Here is a 27,469-nt window from a genome sequence, read left to right as displayed (position 1 = left end):
TCGTCTGCGTGAAATTAGTGTTTTTTTTTATCAAATCTGCATTTTATCGATTCCCATAAAAACTACCCTATATATGTCCTTCCCCAGGACTCAAATTATCTCTATACCAAATTTCAACTAAATCGGTTCAGCGGTTTAAGCGTAAAGAGCACAGACAGACTTTCGAATTTATAATATTACTAGTTTTTGCCCGCGACTTCGTCTGCGTGGAATCAGTAACAGCAGCTAGAGTAAGTTTAGCGCCTGGAGAAAGTCTTGTAGCAATCATTCAATTTGAGCATAATATGTACACAAATTATCAGACAACTAATTAATTATCTCAATTCCACCATGATTCCACCCCGCTTTTCACCCTCTTAAGGGATAATTTTCGGGATAAAAACTATCCTATGTCCTTCCCCGGAACTCAAACTATCTCTATGCTCAATTTCAACTAAATCGGTTCAGCTGTTTATGTGTGAAGAGGTAACACACAGACAGACAGACTTTCGCATTTATCATATTAAGTATGGATGGTAAGTATTTTGTTTTTTGCCAATATATCATAAACTATTAACATTTAATAAATGAAAAAAACATTCCTAAAGGTACTTATTAAATTCGTATAGATTAGCTTAAAACAATTTATAATGTAATTTAATATTATGAAATAAATCAATCTGTATCTAATCTATTTAAATTTTTTAATAAAAACTATGGTGTATTTTAAACATGTTAAAGAATCTTACTGTTGTTGGGCAATTATTAATTAACACATTTTTCTCGAAGTTTCGGCTTTGTTGTAAATTAATAAAATGTTAAAATAATTGGCGTAAAAATATTTTTTATACATAGTTTTAGTTTACGAAAAAGACGTAAATTCAAGATTTTTTTTAAATTAATAATTGCCTAACTTATAAAAAAATATCTAAGATAAATTTCTAACAGTAGTACAAGCTATGACGTGTTTAATATACACCACATTTTTTCAGTTTTAAATGAATTTTGAATACCTTATAATTAATAGAGTTAGAGTAGCGAAAAATGGAATCTTGAGCGTTGCGAGGGTAACAAAAAATTTCACCACACCAGCCCGTAGAAAATATTTACTGTAAGATATCAAACAAAATCAAATCCAAAATCCAAATATTTATCATTCTAACTAAATCATCATTTAAAAGTCAATTCTACCACCTAACATAAAGAAACAACTCAAAATTTGCATCTTTTTAATTAATTTTATTAAAAAATTGTAATAGATGTCATATATTAAAGAAAAAGTGACGAAGCCCTCCAGTGGTGAAGGCCGGATCCGGACACCATCACCACCATATGACATCTATTACAACTTTTAATTTATATATAGTAGTGTGACTACTTAAAAAACCACAAATCAAAATATTTAATAAAATAATTTGATTTGTTCCCAAACTTCTTAATTTAATTTAATTTAACTTTCTCATCACTTTTTGAACAATCAGCCTTTACCAGCTGGTGTGGTGAAAATTTTACAGTCAATTTAGTAATTTAGCAATTGCATTACTTACAACATTGATTCATTGAGTCATAGATAGCACTTTTTATACATAGATAAATATAAAACTGAACGCTACGCTAACTACGCTAAAAAAACTCCTACAGCTGTAAATTAAAAGCTGGCATTATTTTAAGAAATTGTACTAATATTTGTGAATGTTTAAGATTTATAAGACCCATAACTCCCACAAGCTAAAAATAATTGCCCCTGTTAGTAAATAATCTTCATTCTTGCAAATAATTAGGACTCTGTGGCCAGCTGATATTAACATGCAAGAATTTCTAATGAATACCACATGATCACTCTACTTACTGGTGTTTCGACCAATGGTTATCTACTCAGGTAATCGTGACGGAAAACGATCATTCTATGAAAAGTAAATCCGCGTATCAATATTATGCCAACTTCTCTGCGTACTGAAATTTCTGCGAAAGCGTGTGCGAAAAATCGGCGTAATTTTACTCGGGGACTCAATTAAGGTTGTGGGCATGCCCATCGTGCCCACAACGGTGGATCCGCGCCTGGTCTCGAGTGTATATTTTTGCACTCCCTTATCAGTAAGCAAAATTCACAATATCAATAACACCACACACAATCAATCAATGTCACATATAACATTATACAAATTACTATTCGCCATAATAATTACTTTTTACAAATACAACATTACTATTGTCAATGGAACCCATAATTCGGCCATTGAAATTACCGTTCGCGTAATAAGGATCATTTGGAGAAACTTGCCAATTTGGTTAAAGTAAAATTATACGAAGGAAGTGGTCAAGATGTGGGTCATATTTAATTTCTGAGCAAATACTTCGCATCGGACACTGTTTGGGTTCGGTTGGGAGCTTATAATATAACTTAAGTAGGTACCTATATTTCATGCTTATGACACAACAATACAATACAATTTTTATGTCAAGAATCATAATTTTCAACACATCTATGATCTTAAAAAGTGTACCTAAGTGGGTACTTATCCCAACTTAATATTATAAGCTAACGACCCGCCGCGGATTCGCACGGGTTACACGAAACCTAAACAAATTAGACACCCAAACCTTCCCTCTTAATCAGTCTATTGATAGGTGAAAACCGCATGAAAATCCGGTCAGTAGTTTTTGAGTTTATCGCGAACATACATGCATACAGACAGACAGACGCGGAAGGGGATTTGTTTTATAAGTTGTAGATATTGATGCGAAAGGAACTTTGTCTGTCTGTTATCTCTTCATGCATAAACTACTGTACCGATTTAGATGAAATTTGGTATGTTTGAATCGTCATCATTCCACGCAGACGAAGACGCAGGCAGAAGCTATAGTATGTTACAATTATTTTCCTCGATTACCGCAATAGTTAATCAAAACACTCCCGTCTCCCGTTGACCACGCACGCTGTAAAGGGTTCGAAACGTAGGAATGCATTTTAAATTCATTATACGTGATAAAATCCCTTTACATACATATAGGTAGTATACCTATACGAAATACGTAGGTCACTAAATAAGTTTTGCAATAGACATATAGTTGGTCAAGCAAATCTTGTCAGTAAAGGTGGTAAATATGCGAAATTCAAATTTTCTATGGGACGATAATCTTTAAATTTGCCGCCTTTTTCCATTGACAAGATTTGCTTGACCAACTATGAAACACAGAGGAGGCCTATCACATATAAGTACTTTTTAAAACTATATTTCCATACATAATGTTTGGCGGGAAAACATTTATTTACTTTTTAAATGCACTTACTAAAAAAATATTTTTTTATTAGCAAATTTAAAAAGATAGGTATTATTTTTCCGCCAACCGCCACCTCTTTGTTTCATATTTGTCTATTGCAAAACTTATACGTATTTCATGGTAAAAATAATTTGTACAGAACCCAATCGGCTCGAATAATAAAAATAATGCAAACCTCTACAAATACGGTGACCACAAGTATCCTAAACATTTGATACGCAGTCCGGCTGCCATCTGTGACCACAGCGATGACCAATAATTTGAGGACATACCTTATGGCTACTTTTTTTGCACGATTTCTTTTATACCAAGACAGTGGATCAAATAAACGGCCACCGCAGCCTTTTGATACTTGCAATAGTTGCAATAGGGTATTCTCCTACTAAATATAGTCTGTATCTTTCTCTTTCTGGAAGAGCGAGGTCTCCTGATACAGGTACTTCATACCTAATAGGAGGACTCGACCACTATGTATTTACCAACTAAGATTGAACTGAAATAATTTATTATTTTATCTTATCTTATATTATCTTATCTTTAGGTACTTAAATAAATGTAAACAATGTGTTTTAACATTTTCGGGTACTTGAATAGAATAGAATAGAATTCATTTATTCATGGTACTCATGGTATGGTATTCATGGTACTTGAAACATTTATCAGTAACCAACCAAATAGAAAACTGCCTGGAACTGTTCCTCATCGTTCTGTCTTTAACCTATTTCATTTAATCGTGTAGAATGTTTTCATCTACCCCCTATCTATCTATATGTCTACATCTAGCCAGTTGAGCCTAAATATTCGATTTCGTTTTAGGTTCGTTATGGGGGCGAAGTAATAGAAAGTTACAAAAGAAAATTACTATTGATTATCATTTCATCCCGATATATTCCTATTAACAAAATATCACAATTATAGCAGCTTCGTTGTAACGCTGAGTACCTAAGTAGTAAAACTTCTGCAAGTTTTGACACATCGAGTTACATTAATTGACTTGAAGAATTTTCTTGCCCAATAAAATACCTAATTGTGGTTTTTAGGCTTCCGTACCCAAAGGGTAAAAACGGGACCCTATTACTATGACTCCTCTGTCCGTCTGTCTGTCACCAGGCTGTATCTCAGCAACCGTGATAGCTTGACAGTTGAAATTTTCACAGATGATGTATTTCTGTTGCCGCCATAACAACAAATATTAAAAAGTACGGAACCCTCGGTGTGCGAGTCCGACTCGCACTTGTCCGTTTTTTTACGTTCTTTTAAATACCTAAAGATACAAACTATAGTCAGTGGCCGGGGACTTTTGATATGTTCACCTCCTAACCAGTCCTAATAATGCTACGAAGTCAAAAATTGTGTTCCAAGCATTTCCCTCTATAACTTTTTTTGAGCATTAATAACTTCCTGGCCTAATAACAATTGAAACAATACATAAATACAAAGATATACACGGTGGATAAAAACCATAGAGTAACTTATACCATAGAGTAACTTATACTAGAGCGGTACCTGTCATAGTAAATTTTGTAACCCCAGTAAATTCACTGCCATCTGTCGACACACTTTAAAACTAAAAATAAAGATTTATAAAAATACGATAGAATGTATTTAAATATAGATAAATGATTTTTTTTATTTGCATTAATTATTTTTATGATTTTGACCCATGTTCTTTCACTGATATGCGTTAAAATTGTTAAATAACAAACACGAAACCGTCAACGCCATCTATACGACTGTAGGCCAAAACTAGTAGCGCCCTCTGAACGAGAATCAAATTTTCTTGATTTTCGAGGCACGTTTTTTCCTTAGACTGTATCCATCTATTACGAAGTTATATCTATCTTTGCTTATACTAGAGCGGTACTGTCATAGTAAATTTTGTAACCCCAGTAAATTCACTGCCATCTGTCGACACACTTTAAAACTAAAATTGAAGATTTGTAAAAATATGATAAAATGTATTTAAATATAGATAAATGATTTTTTTTATTTGCATTAATTATTTTGATGATTTTGGTCCATGTTCTTTCACTGATATGCGTTAAAATTGTTAAATAACAAAGGAAACCGTCAACGCCATCTATACGACTGTAGGCCAAAACTAGTAGCGCCCTTTGAACGAGAATCAAATTTTCTTGATTTTCGAGGCACGTTTTTTCCTTAGACTGTATCCATCTATTACGAAGTTATATCTATCTTTGCTTATACTAGAGCGGTACTGTCATAGTAAATTTTGTAACCCCAGTAAATTCACTGCCATCTGTCGACACACTTTAAAACTAAAATTGAAGATTTGTAAAAATATGATAAAATGTATTTAAATATAGATAAATGATTTTTTTTATTTGCATTAATTATTTTGATGATTTTGGTCCATGTTCTTTCACTGATATGCGTTAAAATTGTTAAATAACAAAGGAAACCGTCAACGCCATCTATACGACTGTAGGCCAAAACTAGTAGCGCCCTTTGAACGAGAATCAAATTTTCTTGATTTTCGAGGCACGTTTTTTCCTTAGACTGTATCCATCTATTACGGAGTTATATCTATCTTTGCTTTATCTATGTTTGTAAAAACTAAGTGCATTCCCGTTGCCAGGGAGGTTTGGAATTATACTAAGCAACTTTTACTATGGGACCAACCCCGAAATCGCGAAAAAAAATTTGACTGTTTCATACATTTTGTCTGGTCCATTTTCTATGGGAGGGTATTTTTTTTTTCGCGCTTTCGTGGTTGGTCCCATAGTAAAAGTTGTTCAGTATAATCCCAAAAGTCCCAAAACCTCCCTGGCAACAGGAATGCACTTATTTTTAGCCACCCTGTATGTAACGCCGTATAAGTAAATTCTAAGAATTAAACGTGCCTCGGAAATTAAGAAAAAGTTATACTCGAATAGATGGCGCCACACCTTTGACCTATACTATACTCGGGTAGATGGCGTTGGCGAAACCGTTTGATATTTAACAATATTAACACATATCAGTGAAAGAACATGGGTCAGTCATATAGCGTTCTAAAAAAATAAGTACAAAATTATTTATCCATATTATCAATACTCTATGATATTATAAATGTTTTGATAATATTTTTTATACATTTTCATTTATAGTTTTAATCGTGTGTCGATAGATGGCAGTAAATTTACTGTGACTACAAAATTTACTATGACAATAACCCTATATACTATCTATTCTCTTTGATAAATATAAATGAACTGTCGCCTGCGGTATTTCCGGACCGATATGACCTTCAAACCTTCAAGAAAAGAGCGTATTCCCATCTTAAAGGCCGGCAACGCACTTACAACCCCTCTGGTGTTGCGGGTGTCCATGGGCGGCGGTAATCGCTTTCCATCAGGTGATCCGTCTGCTCGTTTGCCTCCTATTTCATAAAAAAAAAAAAAAAAAAAAAAAATACATCAAAATACATGAACTCCTTCGTTGCACGTGACCAGTAAAGCCATCTATTGCCGAGTAGTGACTAGTGAACAAGCTATCACATAATTGATTATAGTGTCATCTAGCGGGCAGTAGCATAACTAATGAAACTAGCTGTGTGACCACATTTCACTTTCGTAAGGTTGCTCACATAGGCAACTTGCAAGTTCGATGACCTGATAAGAGATGGCGCTAGTATCAATAATTTAAAAAGTCTTAAAATTGATATTATAGATGGCGTTACTTTACTATGATATCAAATTAAACTTTTTCTGTGTGTTTTTGCTGTTGAATCTGTTCGAGTTTCGAGTCATGCTCCCATTAAATCATTTTCATGTTCCCATTAAATCATTTTCTTAGCTTTGGAGCTTTTTCTATTTTTAATATTAACTTTGCCTCCAATCAAAGATATAATGTAACTAGTGATGGGCAGCGGTAACATTCCCGCTACCAGTAAGTTTCCATTTGGGAATGTTACTAGTAAGTTACCAATGTTACCAGTAACATTCCCAAAAGCCGGTAACATACGAAACTGATGATAGTGATGACTTATATGAGATAAAATAAGGTTCAAAACTTATTTTTTTTAGTACAACTTACTCAAAAATATGTCCCAATGTCTAATTCGCTGCCATAAGAGCTATGGAATCAGTTTTATAAATTTGGTATACAGATAGTGAGTACCGGGGAAGGACATAGGATACTTTTTTATCCCAGAACTCACCCCTTAAGGGGATGGAAAGGGGAGTTGACATTTGTATGGGGAATCAATAACCGCTGAACCGATTTAGATGAAGTTTGGTATGGAGATAATTTGAGTCCTGGGGAAGGACATAAGATAGATATTCGCGGGCTTGGTTTCCGCAACTCGACGTGTTACTATTGCGCCTATTTTGCGTGAGGGACATAGGATAGGTTTTACCCTAGAAATCAACCCTAAAAGGGGTGAAAAGGGGAGTGGAAATTTGTATGGAACCCAATAAAACGGATTTAGATGAAATTTGATATGGAGATAGTCTTAATTGTTGGGGAGGGTGTAGAGTAGTTTTTATTCCCGAAGTCATCCTGTTCTCCACTCTTCTAACACTCACTCATAGTGCCGCTGGTAATGTATGATGGAGGCAGCTCAAGACCTGGAACACCTGGAGTGCTCCTGGGTGCAACGGGTCAGGGGTAACAATCGCTCAACGTGCTGCTGGTAGATACGATGGATAAAGCTCAAGACAATGTGGAGTGCTACTGGGAGCAAAGGGTCAGGGGTAACACTCGCTCAACGTGACGCTGGTTGTATATGATGAGGAAAGCTCAAGACCTGGAACACCTGGAGTGCTGCTGGGTGCAACGGATCAGGGGTAACACTCGCTCAATGTACCGCTGGTAGTGTATTATGGGAAAAACTCAAGATCTGGAACACCTGGAGTGCTGCTGGGTACAAAAGGTCAGGGGTAACACTCGCTCAACGTGTCGTTGGTGGCTGGATGTACCTGATGAGGGTAAAACTCCTTAAATTGAAGATGGTAGAGTATGCTGTAGGCAGGTTAAGTTCTCCAAGACCTGGAACACCTGGAGGTCTGCCAGATGAAGCAGGGGTCTGACCAGAGCTACTACACGCTTAACGTGCAGTTGATACTGTTTGCTGTAATCAGGTTGAATTTTCCAAGACGAAGAACACCTGGAGGTGACTTCCCATGGGTCACTCGGTGCCTGCAAGACTTTGGTGACCAAGTTTCTGCTGGAGACACTGCTGATCTCCCACCAGGGGGCTACCACAAGCTGAATGTTCAGCGGGTAAAATTTCGGTAGTAAAAAGGGGTGGAAGTTTGTATGGGGAAACAATAAATCTAGCTGATTATTTAAAAATAAGCTCCCAAATTACTAATTCCACGCAGACGAAGTCGCGGGCAAAAGCTAGTATTTTATATGAAACTGTGATCATTATTTATTATCCCTTTACTCTACTACTACTACTCTAATTTCAAATTTGATTAATTAATATAAAATCGAAATTCCAACAACTCAAAAATGACGTTTGCCACTTGATGAAACGTTATACAAAACTAGCTTTTGCCCGCGGCTTCGCCCGCGTGATTTAAGAATCTATGTCGTTTTGTCTAATGTACAGGGTGCGGGGGAGGCAGGGGAAGGAGAAAATATGGTTTTATAACGACTTACAAAAGATAGTTTATACGGCATATGGTTCGTAGGTAGAATACATATATATGTACTTACGATGTTTTGCATTTTACTTAGAATGGAAACCTAAACTTATAAGAAGCAAACAGACAACCACCTTCTTGTAGCACCTTGAATGTACTCAATACGGATGCAGGAAGTTTCCCGATGACTTACTCCTTCCGCCCCGTCCGTCCCGCCGCGCCGCCCGCACTCGCCTAGGTACCGATTGACGACGATCGAGATGGTACCAAATACAAATTTAAAAATCTATTAGGATAACGCGGGTCTCCATACCTCAAAAGCAAAATTAGAACCCTTATAGGATCACGTGTGGCTGTCTGTCGGTCCGTCTGTTACAATCGATTTGCTCCGAAACTACTGGACCGTTTAAATTGCAATTTGGCACAAATACGAGTACTTTCAAGAATTTTCATGAGCACATTATTCAATTTCAAAATCGATGCGATTTTTGTAATTAACGTCCCAAAAAACCATAAAAACGACACCCATATTGATATTTAGACATTTCAACCCCATTGCACCCCAACAGGGGAGATGGTTTTTCACGTCCGTCACGTTGGATTTTAAAATCGTTCTTGTTTTCCTAATTAGCAACCCGATAAACCATAGAAACAATACCCATGTTGATTTTCAGACTTTGTCACCACATTTCCCCCTATTAGGGGGGAATTTGCAAAAAAAACCTGTAACACGTGTTTATTCATTTATCGTTAGGAATACTCCTGTGAAGTTTTGAATATAAAAATAAAATAAAATTCATTTATTTCAAGCTGCAAGGCTCATAATCAGTTTTTGCACGTCATAAAAATAATAAAAACAAATATAAAATTAAAATTGAAATCGAAAAATTGGTACCTATTAATAAAACAATAAAATAAATTTAAAGCATACACTAAGTCCCTATCCTATGCCAGTCTTAATTACATGCCTGTCACAGCAGTGCATGATGTAAGGACAGTCCACTCTGTCCGCGATCATCGCTAGGACTGTGTTGGGGCTGGCTCGCACCCGCTGGACCAAGGACGCGGCGCGCAGTCGCATAGTGGTATGAAAACACGCCGTGTGCGCTGCCGCGAACATTCCCGAGGCGCTGCAGTAGCGAGGCAGCCCCATCACTGCCCGGAACGCGTTGTTGTATTGGACGCGAAGTGCATTGTATGCTTTCTGTGTGTAGTTAGCCCACAGGCTGCACGTGTACAGCGACGTGCAGTAGGCTTTGAACAGCGTCAACTTCACGTCGCTGGAACACCGAGCAAACCTGCGCGCCAACATGTTAGCCCTTACACACAATGCCCTTCGCTCCCGTTCAATGTCAACGTTATCTTTCAGGTCAGCAGTAACGATATGCCCTAAATATTTAAAACTCTTTACTCTTTCTAGTGGTGTTCCATACAGAGTTACATCAGGTACATGCAATGGTCGATTACTGCCGGCCTCAAAGACCATATATTGGCTTTTAGCCACATTATATTTCAAGCCATGGCTCACAGCGTACTCCTCACAAATTCTCAACAACCTTCTGAGACCACAAACCGACGCGCTCAGCAGCACCATGTCGTCCGCGTAGCTAAGGTTATTCACACACACGCCATCCACATGACAACCGACATGCTGACTGCTGAGCTCGCCGATCAGCGCGTCCATGTATAGATTGAACAGTGCGGGAGAAGTCAACCCCCCCTGCCTCACCCCGCACCCCAACCCATACTCCTCCGATGTTGCTCCTGCCCACCTGACCCTATTGACCTGGTGTCCGTACCAATATTTAAATATATTAATTAATTCCCTGGGCATGTTTATGTTCTCCATTTTTTCCCATAGTACTTTGTAGGACACGAGGTCAAAGGCTTTGGAGAGGTCCAGAAAGCAGGCATACACCGGGGTCAGACGATCGGTATAGTATCTGACTGTATGCTTAAGACACAGTATTGCACTATCTGTGGACAGTCGAGGACGAAAACCAAACTGATTATCGTGCAGTTTCAAATATTTCTCTAACTGTGTATTAAGCATACAATCAAACACTTTTGCAATAATCGTTGCTAAAGAAATTGGCCTATAGTTAGTTTGATCCGTTAAGTCTCCAGTTTTATTTTTAACTACAGGTACGACTATCGTTTTTAACATAACAGTAGGTATATAGGAATGACTCAGACAAAGGTTATAAAACATAGCTAAGACTCTTGCGATATGTGGACCGGCATGCAGGAGGTGCTCGATACTCAGACCGTCATGGCCCGGAGATTTACCTCGCGAGATAGATTTAATTGCCTGTGCGACTGCCTTAGCTGTGAATCTTATCCCCCCCACCAAGCCGGTCAGAGCATCGGGCGCCGTCCTCCCTGCACCCAGAGGAGATTGCACACGAAAATGATCTTTAAAGGCATCAGCAATGCTTTTGGGGTCACTCACCCCGCCAACACTCACAGGAAGGCCCGGACGAGCGTTCATCTTTTTTGTATCACGCCAAAAACCCCGGAAGTTGCCCTTAGAATGCTTCTCAGCGAGAGTATCCATTTTTAACTGCTCTTCGTGATTTTGACACCACTTTAACCGAGATTTGAATACTTTTCGACTGAGACACATCTCCTCGTACATTATACCACTCCGGGGTCTTCCGCATGACACCCATTCGAGAAACCTCGCCCTGGCCACCCTATGAGCCCCGACGACGTGTTTATTCCACCCCAATACGCGTTTACCCCTTGCTCCCCTCGCTCTACTACCCCTACCACATACTGCTGCCTCACTTAATGCTTTTACAATATTACTATATAAGTTGTCAATAATACGCCTATGAGCCACGCTATCGCAATATCTATCTGCACAGTTTGAGAAATTTTGGTCGAAGTCTATACGCCCCAGTCTAGAATGAGCCTCCCTCTTATATAATTCAATTTGTTGCTCCGTTCTTTCCCCCCATACTAGTTTTTTATTCGCGATTATTGTGCTAGGCAGTTTAGGTGTTAATAACTCTAAATCGCATTCTATGATAAGAGGGAAGTGATCAGACCAGAATGAGTCATATTTGACTCGCACATCTCGCACAGAATGCACAGCCGCCCGGGTAAGGATACCGTGATCGAGCCAACTAGGGGTTCCGTACACTTCGCTAATAAAGGTATAAGTAAGGGAGTTCAAACCTAATTTATCTGTGTCGATGCAAGACCAGTTCTGTTCCCTACAAAACTCCATTAGCTCCGTGAAAAATAATTCCCCCGGGTTAGCATTAAAATCTCCTAGAATATAAACGGATTCTATGCCATATTCATCTATGATTGCACTCACCGTACCCAGGCAGTCCGTGAACTCCGACAGATTCACAGCCGAATTAGTAGGCTAAGTACTAGTAGGTAATATAATAGTCTAACTAATCTTGTTTCCCCATACAAACTTTGAACCCCCATTTAACCCCCTTAGGGGGTGAACTTTGAAAAAATAATTTCTTAGTGTACCCCTAGACCTTATAAGAAACCTACGTGCCAAATTTAGAATCTCTAGAACCAGCGGTTTGGGTTGTGTGTTGATATGTCAGTCAGGCAGTCAGTCAGTCAGTTTCTTCTTTTATATATTTAGATGTTGATAGGTTTATTCTAATAATTAAACTGATTTATACACATATTTTCTTTTACTTTATAGAGTTGAGCATTACTTTAATCATTATTTCCAGATAGTAATGTTCCCAGTAACTTTGGAAAAATACCTGGTAATATTGGGAATGTTACCGGTAACATTGGGAATTTACTCTCTCAGAGATTCCTTGACTGTTTTATGACTGTAAATAATAGCATTATTATTTTCTTAAGTATTTAACACGAAAAAAGCATATACAATTCTAATATTTTTTTCAAAGTTACTCAATGTTACCGATCTGGGTAATGTTACTGGTAGCATTACCGGGAATATTCCCACTTTTGAGTAAGTTACTGGTAACGACCCATCACTAAATGTAACTCCGTATAAGCAAAGAGAATAGACAGTATAGAGGGCTATTGTCATAGTAAATTTTGTAGCCACAGTATTTTCATTTTAACTGCGACTACAAAATTTACTATGACAATAACCCTATATACTCTTCTCCCTCAACGGCCTCAACCCTCTATATCTATTCTCTTTGCTCCAATCAATCCAGTTGGATCTGAATAATCTGATGAAGTCCAAAAGGTTATTTATGAAATAAACTAATAATAATTGTAACATAAAATATATTTCTTATAAGCTAAATACAATTATTTTTACGTATTATTCACTATTCAAGCAATTCACCGTCGCCTTACGCCATAGACATTTTAGATTTGTTTTTATATAAATTTCTCTCATATTAACAATATTTATAATTGTGTGTTTAAACCAACTAATGGAATGTAATATAATTACATTTTTATACACATTTTAAGTGGAAATTAAAATATAATAACCTTTTTTTTATAAACAAGATCATAACTTATTTTCAAACTGTACTTTTTTAGCGTTTCAAGCGGTGGTGGCCGGATCTGACGTCCGACTTTCAATCCGGAGGTCGCGGGTTTAAATCCTGGCTCATACCAAAGATAGATATAACTCCGTAATAGATGGATACAGTCTAAGAAAAAAACGTGCCTCGAAAATCAAGAAAATTTGATTCTCGTTCAGAGGGCGCTACTAGCTTTGGCCAACTGTCGTATAGATGGCGTTGACGGTTTCGTTTGTTATTTAACAATTTTAACGCATATCAGTGAAAGAACATGGGTCAAAATCATAAAAAAATTAAAGCAAATAAAAAAAATCATTTATCTATATTTAAATACATTTTTAGTTTTAAAGTGTGTCGACAGATAACAGTGAATTTACTGGGGTTACAAAATTTACTATGACAGTACCGCTCTAGTATAAGTTACTCTATGCTCATACCAATGAGTTTTACGGAACTTATGTACGAAATATCATTTGATATTTACCACTAGCTTTTCGGTGAAGGAAAACATCGCGAGGAAACCTGCATACATCCGCGAAGAATTTCAAAGGTGTATGTGAAGTCCCCAACCCGCATTTGGCTAGCGTGGGGACTATAACCCAATCCCTCTCGTGCATGAGAGGAGGCCTGTGCCCAGCAGTGGGACGTGTATAGGCTGAAATATTTTTTTTTTGTGTGTTTCATTCTTGCATATTGACCCATATATAACCATAACTAGTCTTTGATCTGGATTCGTTGAGGATCCAGGCTAATTCTCCTACTAATTTTAATGCGTAGGAGTTTCATTCAGTGGGTCAAAAACGACCCAATGGGCATATATGGGTTAAGACGGACATAATATTTAGTAAATAGATTTTCTAAATAACTAGTCTAGTTACACGAAACGAAGACACACTTGAGCGGCCATTGGTAAAAATTTTACGTTTTTTTTTCAAATGAAATAAGAATAAATATGTGCAGATAGTATCACCTATATGGTATTTTTTATACAAAATCAATTTAATATTACATCTCACTTATTATTTTTTAGTACACTTCAATCGGTTACTCTATACTCTAGTAATAATCATCCAGTATCTTTGCCAGAACATTTCAGAGCACAAATAAAGCATTACAATGGGGTTGGCCGGTCGAAATGTTTAGCAGATGGCGCCAGCATAGCTTGCCCTGTCAATCCCTAGAACTTTATATAGTCTCCATGCTAGAACTGTTTAAAATTTTGTTTTTTTTAATACCCTGGATGCCAGCCCTTTAAACCAAATCTCATAGAAAGAGGGGCAAGCTATGATGGCGCCATCTCTGCAAACCTTTGACAGTTGCCAACCCCATTATATCTTATAGTTTCGGGGGCCCTTTCGGATACACTTCGACCCATAGGGATCTTTTGTGCAGAGGTGCCAACCCCATTACAATTGTGCCATTTTCAACCAAAAGGGTACTTATTGTCGCTTGTCAGTAAGGCGCTATTTCCATATAGCTTCAATTAGAAATCAACCTTATCAACAAGCGATAATGTGGTACCTTTTGGTTGAAAACGTCACATTTAGAGTTATTTAACACTTAAACCGTCAAAGACGTCAACTGAAGGGTTATTTGTGAACCAAAGATTATACTAGAAGATTTCTAAGGGCGGATTCAGACTAGCTATACGAGCGTACGCGTATGCGCGTGTAAGCTCGTTAAGACCAAATGTAGGGAAAAGTAACGCGCGTGTAAACTCGTACCGCCGAAACGACCGTATAAGTAAGCGTAGAAAAAACCGGCCAAGTGCGAGTCGGACTCGTGCACGAAGCAATTCCGTGCAATTACGAAAAAAACGGCAAAAAAATCACGTTTGTTATATGGGAGCCACACTTAAACATTGATTCTATTCTGTTTTTAGTATTTGTTGTTATAGCGGCAACCGAAATATATCTGTGAAAATTTCAACTGTCTAGCTATCACGGTTCATAACATGAGAGACAGGCGGACGGACAGCGGAGTCTTAGTAATAGGGTCCCGTTTTTACCCTTTGGGTACGGAACCCCAAATACGCTAGTCTGAAACCGCACTAAGTCCGACTGCTTAATATCTTACGACACTCCTACAATTGACATACATAACAACATTTTACATAAAAACCACCAAGATGTTTAGGCTTTTAAGCTCATTAAATGTAAAATAGATATACATATACATACAAATACATATATACACTCTAAAACCTTACTCCGCCTTCAACAGCAGTCGAATAATTAGTATTAATCTATATCAGCATTTCAGAAATTTATCTAATGATATTTCTTCCCATAAACACTGATAATTCTCGTAAATGGACCGGGATAAATGCAACTATGGTGTTATTAGGTCTATATGAGTTTCTTTAAAAAAAAACGTGAAAAAGCTCTCGTTATCTAGTGATAAAAGCCTGAGCTACTTGGAATAAAACGTAACATAATAGAAAGCATTCTTTAAATTACAATTGTATAAATAAACTCATTCTAGTCTGGGTTACCTACGAGACAGGCTAAGCCTAGTGTAGGAACCAGAGCAACCTGATTAGTATATTTTTATGCCAGAGGTACCTACGATTACGGTAGGATTTTGTCAACTGTGTTTAATCACCGCTTGTCACCGCCACTATTGTCCAGGCGGACGATAAGAAACCCAGTTTATAAATTTTATTACTAGGTTTACAGTTTCAATTAAAGTTACGAAAATACAGAAATTGGCTCTGAGCAGCGGGGGCCTGCGCCAGAGTGTGCCCGTCGACTCGCCGATTCGAAGAACTAAGGAGTTTGCTGTTGCGTTTCTGGATTTCTTACTGTCCGCCTGGACAATAGGCTATTTGACTAATTTTTGAAAATGGTTCTAATTGATTATTTATAACTTAATAATTACACTACATTAATATTTCCGTGAAATTTCCTGTATTAAATATAAAAAAACAATGTTAAAGTTTATTTATTTTGAACGCGCCTTAAACGCTGTTTTTGCAAAGGGGCTAATCACGTGACACGTGTGACGTCACACGCGAGTAAACTCAGTCAATGACCTTAGTAAATCTTATGGTTTATGTGCATTGAATTGATTATTTCACTGTAAAATGGTATATAAATGGTGTATAGTGCCGCAATGTTCAAGTACGACTATAAAAAATCCAGATAAATTGTTTGTTTCCGTTCCAACGAATCCCAAAAAAGAAAAATGTGGTTAAAACTAGCGCGAAGAGACCCAAAGAGCATTTTAGCGCATACAAATGTTTTTATGTGTGAAGACCACTTCAATGTAAGTAATATTTAACTGTAAATAAATATGGTAGTTAAAGCAGCGGATTTAGTTGTATTTAACGAAACAAGATCTGGGTATTTAATGTATTACTACATAACCTCATAACATAGCTCTTTCAGCATTAGTAGGTAGTTAGTAGCATACTTTTTCTTTTAAACTAAAGTGCAGTATGGAGATACTATTCTCGTCATCGTATTCTATATATATATCGTCGTCGTATTCGTATCATCGAAATCGAAATGTTCGTAAATAAACAATTTCTACGTATACTCACACAGCTGTTTTTACATTTCTTAGTTCCGCAGCATAGTAATCCGGATTATCTTTAAAGAAAAGTGCAACCATTAATGCGTCTGTCTGGTAGGTTGCCGCTATCAGCTTTCACATATTTCGGCTCCATTTTGAGATTCTTATGAATATTGTGCTACTAGATATACGGATAAATCGGAATATATCAGAAAACTGTGGAACAATAACTAAAATTAACTAAATACAAATAAAACAGTTAAAACACTCAAGGCAATCAAGAATGTTTACCCGCGTGTGACGTCATCCGAGCGTTGACCAATCACAGAGCGTTCACGTCCCTGATGAAATTTCAAAAAATATTAGATTTTCTTTCGTTTATATTCCAAAAACTAAACATAATTTACATTCAAATATAGTGAAATATACTTTATTAGTGTATTATCTTTCAGGATGACAGCAATTCGTTATATATTTTTAATGTTGTCAAATACCCTATAGTGGCGACCGTGACACCTGACACCTGATAAACTCGCTCCTCGAATCAGCACCAAACTGTGATGTGTTTGCGAGTGGATGGTTGGACGTGTGTTATGAATGCTTGAGGTTCTGCGAGACGATGAATGAACGGCCTTCTTCTGTTATATGTTAATGTTGACTTGTGTAAGTACTATGTGTATGAAATGTCTATTGGTTTCACAGTGCTTTGGATTACCGTTATGCTGTGAAATGTAATATATGAAAAATAAATAAATAAATTTTAACAACCCTGTAAATATTCTTGTGTACCTACAATAAAAATTTCGAAGTTTTGATGTTTTATTCGTTCGGAAAATTATTAGACGCAATAGCCTCATAGTTGCATACTTCGTATGACCTTAGATGAAAAATTGTGTCAATATGCTTGTATGCTTTTGGAAAAAACCGGGACAGGAGTCCTATCAGAATCGAAAGAGCTCATATTCCTTGGTAGAAGTAACAAAAAGATGGATACCATTTTAAAGTCCCTAAAAAATTAAAACCAATAAGCATGTCTCCGTTCTGGTCCCTCAATTCTTACCCTTCTTCTTCTTCTTTCTTTTCCTATACTCCACCGCCCCACTTAAATCCTGATAACCTTCATTTTTCTGCGTCTCATACTCTGGAAAATTTATCCCTTCGGTCTGCTGATAATTCTCAGCGAAGCTCTCAGCGAACTTGGTGGAGAGTGTCTCGCTGCCGAAGAACTTTGAGGTTAGTTCCGGTTGGAGGTTCTGGTATTTGTCGGGGCAGATGGTGTTGATGATGTTGGTGGCTAGGGCGACTGGCGTGGCGGGGTACGCCTGCTGCAGCGGTCAGAACTTCAGGTCCTGGATATACAAATATAATGTTAGGAAATACATTAGATCCTTGATTACCAGAACCTCGATTATCCTAACCCTCAATTATGACTTTATTTATCTGAACCCCTAGATTATTCGTGAATTTCGTACTTTATTCGGATTTTTTAGATTTTAACGTTAACCCTCTAGTGCATGTCATTTTTTTTTTTTATTTGAACTTTAATATATGTCAATAGAGTTCAATATTATAACTACCATATATGGCTTCGTATTTCGTATGAACAAAGATAGTTATAACTCCGTAATAGATGGATACAGTCTAAGGAAAAAACGTGCCTCGAAAATCAAGAAAATTTGATCAGATGGCGTCGCTACCTTTTGGCCTACTCTCGTATAGATGGCGTTGACGGTTTCGTTTGTTATTTAACAATTTTAACGCATATCAGTGAAAGAACATGGGTCAAAATAATATAAAAATAATTAATGCAAATATTGTAATAAAAAAAATCATTTATCCATATATAATTACATTTTTTGATATTTTTATTGTGTGTGTGTCGATAGATGGCAGTAAATTTACTGGGGCTACAAAATTTACCACGACAGTACCGCTCTATCCCATAAATCCCATTATATCCTCTTTGGTATGAACTTCATATAGTGTTAATTTGTACGTTAATTTTGAATATAGGTACAGGTACTGTACTGTTTTTATGTAAAAGGTATTGTTTTGATAGTTTAAAGTCCGGGTTACATTCGCGTGCGAGCCACAAGCCGAGCCGTAAGCCGCGCCACGAGACGTGACTGTAAACGGTCAAAAGTCAAAAGCATTTATTTGTATAACGGTGGGCTCGTGGCTCGTCTCCCTCCCTCCCTCTACCGTCGAAGCCCACCGTTTATACTCGCGTCTCGTGGCGCGGCTCGTGGTGTGGCTCGCGGCTCGGCTCGTTGCTCGCACTCGCACGCGAATGTAAACCGGACTTAAGGCCCGAGATACACTTGTAAGTTTTACTTACGTAAGTAGAGACAAAGCTATTTGCTAGAATAAGATAAAGATATTCATCTCTCATTATGTATATAGTATAGCTGTGTCCCTACTTACGTAAGTAAAACTTACAAGTGTATCTTGTGCCTAACGCCGGCGCCCGCGCCGAGCCCCTCTTTCACCCGGGGAACCCCGGCAGTCGAAACAACACGCGCCGTCTACGCGCGTTTATATCGAGACCATAGAGAAATATAAGAAAGGTAAGTGCTAACTCCATACATCAGTTTTCTTACCTAGGCATGCTACATACCTTGATGGCCTGCGGCAGGTCGGGCAGCCGCATGTCGCGCAGCTGCTGCGGCAGGTTCATGCTCTTCACCGCCGACACGGTGTGGCATGCTACATACCTTGATGGCCTGCGGCAGGTCGGGCAGCCGCATGTCGCGCAGCTGCTGCGGCAGGTTCATGCTCTTCACCGCCGACACGGTGTGGCATGCTACATACCTTGATGGCCTGCGGCAGGTCGGGCAGCCGCATGTCGCGCAGCTGCTGCGGCAGGTTCATGCTCTTCACCGCCGACACGGTGTGGCATGCTACATACCTTGATGGCCTGCGGCAGGTCGGGCAGCCGCATGTCGCGCAGCTGCTGCGGCAGGTTCATGCTCTTCACCGCCGACACGGTGTGGCATGCTACATACCTTGATGGCCTGCGGCAGGTCGGGCAGCCGCATGTCGCGCAGCTGCTGCGGCAGGTTCATGCTCTTCACCGCCGACACGGTGTGGCATGCTACATACCTTGATGGCCTGCGGCAGGTCGGGCAGCCGCATGTCGCGCAGCTGCTGCGGCAGGTTCATGCTCTTCACCGCCGACACGGTGTGGCATGCTACATACCTTGATGGCCTGCGGCAGGTCGGGCAGCCGCATGTCGCGCAGCTGCTGCGGCAGGTTCATGCTCTTCACCGCCGACACGGTGTGGCATGCTACATACCTTGATGGCCTGCGGCAGGTCGGGCAGCCGCATGTCGCGCAGCTGCTGCGGCAGGTTCATGCTCTTCACCGCCGACACGGTGTGGCATGCTACATACCTTGATGGCCTGCGGCAGGTCGGGCAGCCGCATGTCGCGCAGCTGCTGCGGCAGGTTCATGCTCTTCACCGCCGACACGGTGTGGCATGCTACATACCTTGATGGCCTGCGGCAGGTCGGGCAGCCGCATGTCGCGCAGCTGCTGCGGCAGGTTCATGCTCTTCACCGCCGACACGGTGTGGCATGCTACATACCTTGATGGCCTGCGGCAGGTCGGGCAGCCGCATGTCGCGCAGCTGCTGCGGCAGGTTCATGCTCTTCACCGCCGACACGGTGTGGCATGCTACATACCTTGATGGCCTGCGGCAGGTCGGGCAGCCGCATGTCGCGCAGCTGCTGCGGCAGGTTCATGCTCTTCACCGCCGACACGGTGTGGCATGCTACATACCTTGATGGCCTGCGGCAGGTCGGGCAGCCGCATGTCGCGCAGCTGCTGCGGCAGGTTCATGCTCTTCACCGCCGACACGGTGTGGCATGCTACATACCTTGATGGCCTGCGGCAGGTCGGGCAGCCGCATGTCGCGCAGCTGCTGCGGCAGGTTCATGCTCTTCACCGCCGACACGGTGTGGCATGCTACATACCTTGATGGCCTGCGGCAGGTCGGGCAGCCGCATGTCGCGCAGCTGCTGCGGCAGGTTCATGCTCTTCACCGCCGACACGGTGTGGCATGCTACATACCTTGATGGCCTGCGGCAGGTCGGGCAGCCGCATGTCGCGCAGCTGCTGCGGCAGGTTCATGCTCTTCACCGCCGACACGGTGTGGCATGCTACATACCTTGATGGCCTGCGGCAGGTCGGGCAGCCGCATGTCGCGCAGCTGCTGCGGCAGGTTCATGCTCTTCACCGCCGACACGGTGTGGCATGCTACATACCTTGATGGCCTGCGGCAGGTCGGGCAGCCGCATGTCGCGCAGCTGCTGCGGCAGGTTCATGCTCTTCACCGCCGACACGGCGCGCGCCGGCGCCGCCGATATACCCGCCTGTACCAACACCGTAAAATTACGTTATGACGGTAACTACGACATTAGAAAATTAACTTTATCATAAAACATTAAATTCGAGGGTTCCCTTGACACATTTATAAAGAAATAAACTAGTGGCTCTGTGAGCTGTAGACCTCGCGTTAAGTGGCCGCGGTTAAGTAATATATTATGGAAATTGAATTTCTGCAATAAATAATTATTTGATTTGATAATCTTACCTCAGCCTTCTGCATCTTGTTCTGCTCCTGTAGTCTACACAGAATGTCCGCCATGTTTGTTTGCAGCACCATCCCGCCCATCACCAGCTCGTCCAGAACCTGGTCAAAACATCACTCAAAATAATTGTCCCCAGCAATTTCTTACCACGAACGCTGTAAAAGGGTTCGAAACGTCGGAATGTAATAATTTCAATATACGCGATACAATCCGTTTTCATAATTTTATTTCATAAATAACTAATATCTAAATATTTGGGGCATTTTTTTTTATACCACGACGGTGGCAAACAAGCATACGGCCCGCCATCAGGTAAGCAGTCACCGTAGCCTATAGACGCCTGCAACACCAGAGATATTACATGCGCGTTGCCGACCCTTTAAAACCTGTACACTCCTTTTTTGAAGAACCCCATACTGTACTGTAGCCCCTCGGGAAAACCTCGGCAGGGAGCTCATTCCACAGCCGAAGCGTCCGCGGGAGGAAATTCCTCTTAAACCGCACAGTACGCGACCATTTAGGTGCTAGGGTGTGAGGATGAACGCCCTGCCGATGGCGAGCGGTGCGGTGATAGAAAGCGGCCGTTGGCATCATGTCAAACTATTCTTCAGAGCACAGCCCAATGTACAGGCGATAAAACACACATTTTCTATGAAAAGGGACCTTATTGTAGATGGCGCTTACGCCGCACAGCGTCGCGCGGCATTGTATTTATATCGGAGCATCGTTAATAATGGCGTAAGCGCCATCGACAATAAGGTCCCTTTTTAAAGAAAATACCACATTTGGCATAATAATCATACCTGGTGTGCTGCGTCTGCGTGGAAGATCAAGTCCAGTTCGCAAACATTCTCGAAGCATTTGTCAAGGGTCTCCACAAATACCTAAAATTATTATTTATGTTAAAACTTATATCTTCCATTACAATTTACACTCACTTTGTTTGTTGGATGTTTGTTATGTGCATTACAATGCCCATTGGGCCTTACGAGGTTCCTTCTACATCACTAATCACAAGAGCCCGGAATTCTCGTAGCATTTTTGAGCTGTCATAGGGACTTCTCGTTGATCGACTTCCGATTATACATATGTATATCGATAAATACAGAATACAATATGTAAAATATGATTACGAGTAGAAGTATACAACATGCAGTCTTATCGCGAATGAGCGATTTCTTTGAGATAACCTTTGGATACCAACTTTTAGGAAATTATAAATAGAAATAATAATTAATTTTTAACAAGCAGAAACGTCTGCGATCGCTACTAAGCCACGACGCTATTAAGCTTAGAATAAATTTTAAAAATGGAAAATTTACTGCCTTGGGTGAGACTTGAACTCACGGCCTCTGGATCGATACTCGAGCGCTGGAGTATCGATCCAGAGGCCGTAAGTTCAAGTCTCACCCAAGGCAGTAATTTTTCCACTTTTAAAATTTAGAAATAATAATATTTTGTGGTTTCTTATAAATTATTCAAAATATTATTATTATTATTAAAATTAAAATTAAATTAGATTTCTTTATTTGAGAGACATCATATGGTCCATAAATTTGTTAGTTATAGCTTATACCTTATGTTAGTAATAAAAACAACAGTAACCTAATATAATATTTAATAACCTAATAAAATATTTAATTATGAGAGAAATATTATTTCTGACTGCATAGAAATTAAAATAATTATATTTTGTTGTTTCTTATAAAATTTATAAGAAACCACAAAATATTATTATTTCTATTTATAATTTCCTAAAAGTTAGTATCCAAAGGTTATCTCGACGAGATCGCTCATTCGCGATAAGACTGCATGTTGTATACTTCTACTCGTAATAATATTTTACATATTGTATAATGTATTTATCGATATACATATGTATAATCGGAAGTCGATAAACGAGGTCCCTATGACAGCTCAAAAATGCTACGAGAATTCCGGGCTCTGCTAATAACTCATCACTTTGATGTACCTCTAGGATGATTAATATAGAATTACTGATGTAGAATAATTAGCCTGGGATGATCATCATCTTCCTCGCGTTGTCCCGGCATTTTTGCCACGGCTCATGGGAGCCTGGGGCCCGCTTGGCAACTAATACCAAGAATTGGCGTAGGCACTAGTTTTTACGAAAGCGACTGCCATCTGACCTTCCAACCCAGAGGGGAAACCAGGCCTTGTTGGGATTAGTCCGGTTTCCTCACGATGTTTTCCTTCACCGAAAAGCGACTGGTAAATATCAAATGATATTTCGTACATAAGTTCCGAAATACTCATTGGTACGAGCCGGGGTTTGAACCCACGACCTCCGGTATGCAAGTCGCACGCTCTTACCGCTAGGCCACCAGCGCTTCAATTAGCCTGGGATGATATATCATTAATCAACCGTCTTCGCCACAGCCCAAACAGTATTCTAAACGTGCTGGCGCAGCGCTGGGACTCGCCTTTGTGCGCTTGCTGGGTGCGGCTGCACGCACCACCGCAGGCCGCACCACGCCGTTTTTAATTTAAGTAGCTTATATGTTTGTTTTGTTTGTTTTTATTTTATTTTATTTATTTTTATCACTAACATAGATTTATAAGTTTTGCTGTGCCTTGTACTAACAATAATATGGTTTTTTTATTCGAAATAAAAATATTGAATTGAATTGAATTGAATATAAATTAATTTACCTGTATTAGATCTAGAATTCCCAGTTCGCTCTCCGAGCTGTCTACACAAAACACAAAATACAGTGTTGCATAATGTCTGTAGATCAACTTGTAGTCTGAACCTCCAATGAGACTGAAAAAGATAGATAATATGATTTTAAACTGCACAAAAAAAATCATCCACCATCATAGAAATATGACCACCATATACGTTAGGAGAAAAAAAACCGGCCAAGTGCGAGTCGGACTCGCGCACCGAGGTTTCCGTACTTTCAATCAATCAACCAATCAATCAATGTCTTTATTTTGCATAAAAAGTGGTACATAATAGAAGTAATTAAAATATATTTACAGGTTCACACGACTTACTTACTAGTACTTAGGTACTTTTTAGTATTTGTTGTTATAGCGGCAACAGAAATACATCATCTGTGAAAATTTCAACTGTCTAGCTGTCACGATTCATGAGATACAGCCTGGTGACAGACAGACGGACAGCGGAGTCTTAGTAATAGGGTCCCGTTTTTACCCTTTGGGTATGGAACCCTAAAAATTCAAGTACCTATACACATTTATTTTCTGTCTAGTTAACACGACGCAATTATTATTTAAAAAAATTAAAGTTATGCATTGTCATAAGGAAATTCGCATTCAAGTAAAAAAACCGCACCGAAATCGGCCCATCCGTTGTAGAGCTACGAAGCCACAGACAGATAGACATTGGCAAACATATAACACCCCTCTTTTGCGTCGGGGGTTCAAAAGAGGGTTCAATGTCTGATTGTTTGTCTGTGGCATCATGCTCTCTAACAGATGGACTGATTTTGATGCGATTTGTTTTCATACAAACATTTCGTTGCGTTTCATACAACTTTGTACAAACATTTTTATTTACTACTAGCTTTTGCCCGCGACTTCGTCTGCGTGGAATCAGTAACAGCAGCTAGAGTAAGTTTAGCGCCTGGAGAAATTCTTATAGCAATCATTCAATTTGAGCATAATATGCACACAAATTATCAGGCAGCTCGTTAATTATCTCAATTCCAATATGATTCCACCCCGCTTTTCACCCTCTTAAGGGATGATTTTTTAAGATAAAAACTATCCTATGTCCTTCCCCGGAATTCAAACTATCTCTATGCTAAATTTCAACTAAATCGGTTCAGCGGTTTAAGGGTGAAGAGGTAACACAGGCAGACAGACTTTCACATTTATAACATTAGTATGGATTGTCTATTCAATAAGAACTAAAATATGTGCCATTTTCAACCAAAAGGGTACTTATTGTCGGTTGTCAATAAGGCGCTATTTCCATATAGCTTCAATTCGAAATCAACCTTATCGACAAGCGACAATGTGGTACCTTTTGGTTGAAAACGTCACATATACTATAAATACCTTCCACCCTCCAAGAAATTGCACACATTGTCATCCCGCTTCGACACCAGTTGGAATGTTTCCTTTATGATCTGCTGCTGCATATCTTCATTCTGTTAATTAGATATAATACACATGAAAATGAAAAAGCGTTTATTGGTTACAATATTGTGTACAGCAAATTATGGTTGGAATCTCCAAGTAAGTAAAATTATACTTGTGGCAGGAGATATATATATTTAAATATTTAAATTATTTATTTATAAATGAATCTTATCTTATCTTATATATTTATTACTTTATTTATTGTTTTTATAAAAGTGCTTCTGTTTCCTCAGTCTAATTTTATACAACTGTATAATTGCAAAGGGTATATAGAAATAATTTTGTTTGTGATTATATGAGAGAGAGAGAGAGAGAGAAAAAAAATTTATTTAACTTGTGATGTTACATTATTAAACATAAAATATGTAGGTTAATAGTTTACATAGTAATGTACCTAACTAGGTACATTACTTCTTAACTAAATTAATTAACATTGGCATTAAAGACAGCGTGATGTTAAAAAGGAGTCTCGACTCAGCATAATGTTGCAGTAAATTTACTGCAACGCTGGTTTTCAGTCAGATCCTATAAACAAAAAGAAACACTAAGTACCTATTACATAATAAAAGGAATAAAGACAAAAAAGTTTTAAGTGATAAAAGAAAAAAAAAAGAAACCTTAAGTATTAAGAACATTAAATGAGAAAAAGAAAGATAAAGAATAGGTATATGGAAGGTGGTGTATGAAATGAAATTGTGCATTTTGTTGTTGAGTGTGTAGTATTATTATAAGTACTTAAAAATTATAAAGGATAGGTGAACAGACTGGCTTGTAAATTGTCTTCTGGTATAATCAGATTTAGTAGGTGGCTTAGAAATTACATTTGTTTAAAAAATCAATTCCAAGGCAAAAAAAACACAAGGGTACAACAATTTTATTTGGTTACCCTAAAAATGTTAGATTTAGACGATTACTATTTATGGCTGGAAGAGATTGGTGACTGTTAGGGTGACCCCTCCTCATGACACCAGCACAATGTTCAGAAATAAGAAAGCAAAAACTGACAATCTGTACAGCCAACCTACAGTAAACTCCTTTTTGCTTCAAAATTAAATTTGCTCTAAAACAAATTACAGGGCACATTAAAAGAACTTTTTAAGAGTTGTACGGCGAAGGATACTCAAAGGAAATCAACACATCACGTCACGAGTAACATGTTATGAATAACGGATATCAATCAAAGTATACAAGTGAAAGGCAGAGGTAGACCATTGAGTAAAACCAGTCAGTAGAGTTATGGGAATAGAACCCGGTTCTACTCATAATTAGTGCAAAATGCAGTTTAAAACCCTTTAAAGGATCACCTAAAAGTGCGGCTTAACAACGAACGAAAAGAAACATTGTATATTTCTCGAATACTTACAAAGTACTGATAGAATTTAGATAATCTCGGCTTCCCATGGTTGTTGAACACTAAAATTGCCTTAATCATTGTTGAGAGCAGCAATTTACAACTAGTTGAATAGCCTAATTATCTCATTTGTTGTACTAGTTTTGATAATTCAGGGAGAAATATAGAAAATGAAAAGTGGAATAATCAATGGATGAATTTGACATGACAGTGACATTTGTAATTTGGTTCGTTCGGTAATGTATAAACTGCAGTATAAATTGCTTTGTTTTAATCTTGCTAGTCAATAACTAAAAAATATTTTGTGATATTTACCTTTTCATAATAAGCACTCGTAGTTTATGTTTGTAAAAAAGTTGCATATTTAATTTAGGACAGACAATGGATAATTGTTATAGTTGGTCAAGCAAATCTTGTCAGTAAATAAGAACAAAAAACCTATACTCATCCTTTTCTTTTGGGTGCTAGTACTAGTGTACGACAAAGATGGTATGATTATTTCTGTCTATGTTTGAAATGAGACAGTC

The 27,469-nt window shown here is 38.8% G+C and overlaps 1 protein-coding gene across 1 annotated transcript; it reads right to left on the bottom strand.

The window, feature by feature from the left end:
* Positions 1-13,083: 13,083 nt before the first annotated feature.
* Positions 13,084-27,140, bottom strand: LOC134752667 (AP-3 complex subunit sigma-2). Its single transcript, XM_063688344.1, has 7 exons — positions 26,955-27,140; positions 25,508-25,599; positions 24,131-24,242; positions 22,261-22,341; positions 21,460-21,558; positions 21,131-21,238; positions 13,084-18,213 (listed from the first exon to the last, which is right to left on the bottom strand). The coding sequence occupies exons 1-7, from the start codon at positions 27,021-27,023 to the stop codon at positions 18,199-18,201; spliced, it is 576 nt and encodes a 191-aa protein (XP_063544414.1). The 5' UTR covers positions 27,024-27,140; the 3' UTR covers positions 13,084-18,198.
* Positions 27,141-27,469: the final 329 nt, after the last annotated feature.

This window comes from Cydia strobilella, chromosome 25, assembly GCF_947568885.1.
Source record: "Cydia strobilella chromosome 25, ilCydStro3.1, whole genome shotgun sequence".
In the NCBI taxonomy this organism is placed as follows: Eukaryota; Metazoa; Arthropoda; class Insecta; order Lepidoptera; family Tortricidae; genus Cydia; species Cydia strobilella.
The sequence above is the reverse complement of the archived record's forward strand: the minus strand, read 5'-3'. Positions and strand labels throughout refer to the sequence as shown.